Source organism: Glycine soja, chromosome 2 (genome assembly GCF_004193775.1).
Source record: "Glycine soja cultivar W05 chromosome 2, ASM419377v2, whole genome shotgun sequence".
In the NCBI taxonomy this organism is placed as follows: Eukaryota; Viridiplantae; Streptophyta; class Magnoliopsida; order Fabales; family Fabaceae; genus Glycine; species Glycine soja.
In genome coordinates this window covers 45,660,031-45,663,439 of record NC_041003.1, presented here as the reverse complement: position 1 = coordinate 45,663,439, position 3,409 = coordinate 45,660,031, and the positions used below count along the sequence as shown (strand labels likewise).

Here is a 3,409-nt window from a genome sequence, read left to right as displayed (position 1 = left end):
TTTACACTGAAATTAGGTCTTTTAACTCACTGATAAAATTTTGATGTATTTTTATATGTTTTAATTTTTTAGTTAATGATGAGACTAATTATTAATTTAAGATTTAATTATACTTAAAAGTTAATGATTCCTTCTCATGATTTTTTTTTTTTTTTGGAATCAAACCAGGTATTCTCCTATAAGGCTACAAGATCAACATGCCCTACAAATTGAATCATATTTGTTTGATTGCATAAAATTAACAATGATAAAGTACTATGTTTTAGTAATTAAATTTAATAATTAATAAAATATATATTACAATCATTTTATAACTTTCTAGTGGAAAATATTTTTTTAAATTCATTGTTGGGTTAAATTTTTTTTACATAAATTACATATTTAAAATTTTATATTAATATAAAATTATTTGTTACCTTTTTCATATAAATTAATATTAACATAACATAAACATTTCAAAATATAATAAATAATAAATTATTTGATTATTTTTTATTATTATTTGATTTTAATAAAATTTGATACAAATAATAATTGATATAATTAAATGATTGAATTAATACAAATTATAAAAATTATATAACTATTAAAATTATATGGATATAATTTGATTCCTTTTATATATATATATCCCAAACTCATCCCCAAAGGAGTGAATATTTTTCGACTTATTTACATATATTTTTGCGGTTATCCAGGGATACAACTGCCAATTTGCCATCCCTAGTACATGCAGACGCTGGTCTTGGCCTGCATCCATTTTCATCTAAAATTTGGAGTATCATGCGTTAGTTTCTCCGAATAAAAGCCATCATTATTGACTCTTGACACCATGTTTTTCTTATCAGTACGAAAATTTGTGAATTCGACCCAATAAAGACCATCTCAATAGTGTGCAACAAATGTATGACACCTGATAATGACATTTACTTAACGGTAAGCAATGGAATGCTAAGAACACCTAAGGGCAAATGCATACCCTTAATATTATCCTATCACCAAAAATAAATCAAAAAATACAATACGGCAAAACCACCAGTCCAAGTCAAAATATCCATATCCCACACCCTTCATCCTCACTCCTTTACAAATATATATCTAACCTTTCTTCTGCTATTTGTCTGGGCTTCCACTCTCTTTCTCTCTTTCCATATACATTTTTTAGCCTTTTGTTAGCCCCAAACACCCACACGGGCACACCCCTGCAGGTACAAAAGGGGGAGTTCACAACAAAAAGAAAACAATGAGAAAACCTTGTTGTGACAAGGAAAACATCAATAAAGGTGCTTGGTCCAAGCAAGAAGACCAAAAGCTCATTGACTACATCCAAGTCCATGGTGAAGGCTGTTGGCGTTCCATTCCTAAAGCTGCTGGTTAGTTTTTTATTTTTATTTTTTATTAACAAACATTAGTCTTAATTTGTTAGTTTTTTTTTTTTTTTTTTTTTAACGAGAAACATTCAAATTTACCACGACTTTTTCCTCTTTCTTTCTCTATTCAACCACCATGAGTTAATTATATTCATTCTTCATACAGTTCTCTCTTAGAAGATTACACTAGGTACACCCAATCAATTAACTAGGTAGCAAAAACTTATAACTTAACTCATGAGGGTGTATCATATTAAATAGAGAGCTGTTATAGTATCCAAAGAGGGTTTTGATATACAATTTTTTTGCTGTCAATACTCAATAGTTAAATGAATTTAGACATACTAAAGAAGAAAGAGTTTCATTGAATAGAAATTCATTCAACTATTATTAGTTAAAAAAATAATAATACCAAAACCTTAAATTAATTTCTTGTTATATCGTTTTGAGTACCATTTATAACCATATGTCATTCAACATATATATAGGGCTGCATCGTTGTGGCAAAAGCTGTAGGATGAGATGGTTAAACTACTTACGACCAGGCATCAAACGTGGAATCTTTGCTGAAGATGAGGAAGACCTCATCATCAAACTCCATGCCCTCCTTGGTAACAGGTACCAAATATCGACATCACATTTATGAAAATTGAAATAGAAAATTTTAAATCCCTCGTTTGACATTAAAAGACACTATTACCGTTTTTGTTAACCATTAACTACCTAAGAGAAATGAATAGAGAATTGGAAGTAAAATAGTTTTATTGTAAAACACAATATTGAGTTTTATAAATTCCTTCTTATCGTGATTTCTAATAAAAAATAATTTCATTCATCAAATTTTTGAACTACTACTATATTATTAACAAAAGGTATTTTATATACATATACCATATTATTAGAGCATCTTCAGTTAATTGGATGCTTATATATATATATGTATGTAATCATAGGTGGTCACTCATTGCTGGAAGGTTGCCTGGGAGGACAGACAATGAGGTGAAGAACTATTGGAATTCTCACATCCGAAGAAAACTAATAAAGATGGGAATTGATCCAAATAGCCATAAGCCACACCAAAGCTTTCCTCGTCCTCATGTTTCTTCTGCTGATCATCAGGGTGCATCAACATCTGAGTCCATCAACAACAACAAAGTCCCTTTCTTCAATTCCCGTGGTTCAGCTGCCACTGATCATCATAAGATTTCGTTCACTAAAGAAGAAACATCAATTATTTCATCACCCCCTTTGAATCTTGATCTTACAATTTCTTTACCTTCGCCTGTGGAAGAAAACAAAAATTCTGATCATGAGTCCGCCAAGACATGTGACGTGGATATAGATCTCAACTGTTAGTACTTTTAGTTGTTGGCAAGAGTATTAATTACCAGCAGTAGTACTTCATGTTTGTTACAAATTAATTTTGGAGAAATAATCAGTTTTTCAAAAGCAATTCAAACAAAAAAACATTAAAAAAATTTGATTATCTCTTTAAAATAAGTTGAATTAATTAAGTACACAAAATGTACTAGAATTTTCCTGCTAGATCTTGATGAGAGATACATGACAACGAAAGCTGAGGGATGAATGAAGGATTTAACATGAGTTATTTTCATGTAATGGCAAGTGTCCTTTGTATATACATATTATGATGACCTAAATTCGGTTCATGTGCATGTTCCTGCAAGCTAGACCTTGATTATTACTTATAAGTATATGTAGTGCTAATGCGGCGAAAAGTGATGCAAAAGTCGTTATTGAGTTTTATTGTTGATTTGGAATTTTCGGACACGTATTCATATATAGAGAGAAAAGCATTAAAGTAAAGAATCAAATCAATGAATGCAAGATTTCCATTAAGTTCGGAGTTGAGTAGTGGGTGCAATTTCCATTCAGTTTCCAAGTGATGATGAATCTTATTTTGAGAGTGGTGGTTATAGCTACCAGAAGACCCATGCAAAACCTGTCTGACAGTAGTACTAGCTAGATATTCTACAAAATTGACCAAGTTTCTAGGTATGATTATTTTTAGAATAACA

At 30.2% G+C, this 3,409-nt stretch overlaps 1 protein-coding gene across 1 annotated transcript; it reads left to right on the top strand.

Moving 5' to 3' along the window:
* The first annotated feature begins 1,069 nt into the window (after window positions 1–1,069).
* LOC114398333 (transcription repressor MYB4-like) lies at window positions 1,070–3,040 on the top strand. The gene is made up of 3 exons (XM_028360520.1): window positions 1,070–1,373; window positions 1,859–1,988; window positions 2,324–3,040. Exons 1-3 carry the CDS (start codon window positions 1,244–1,246, stop codon window positions 2,724–2,726), a joined length of 663 nt encoding a protein of 220 aa, XP_028216321.1. The 5' UTR covers window positions 1,070–1,243; the 3' UTR covers window positions 2,727–3,040.
* Window positions 3,041–3,409: the final 369 nt, after the last annotated feature.

Bases quoted from the DNA above. Each gene is read 5' to 3' on its own strand.
- LOC114398333 (XM_028360520.1), top strand. From the start codon at position 1,244: ATGAGAAAACCTTGTTGTGACAAGGAAAACATCAATAAAGGTGCTTGG. The intron at 1,374-1,858 runs GTTAGTTTTTTA...ACATATATATAG, and splicing joins TTCCATTCCTAAAGCTGCTG to GGCTGCATCGTTGTGGCAAA. The intron at 1,989-2,323 runs GTACCAAATATC...ATGTAATCATAG, and splicing joins CATGCCCTCCTTGGTAACAG to GTGGTCACTCATTGCTGGAA.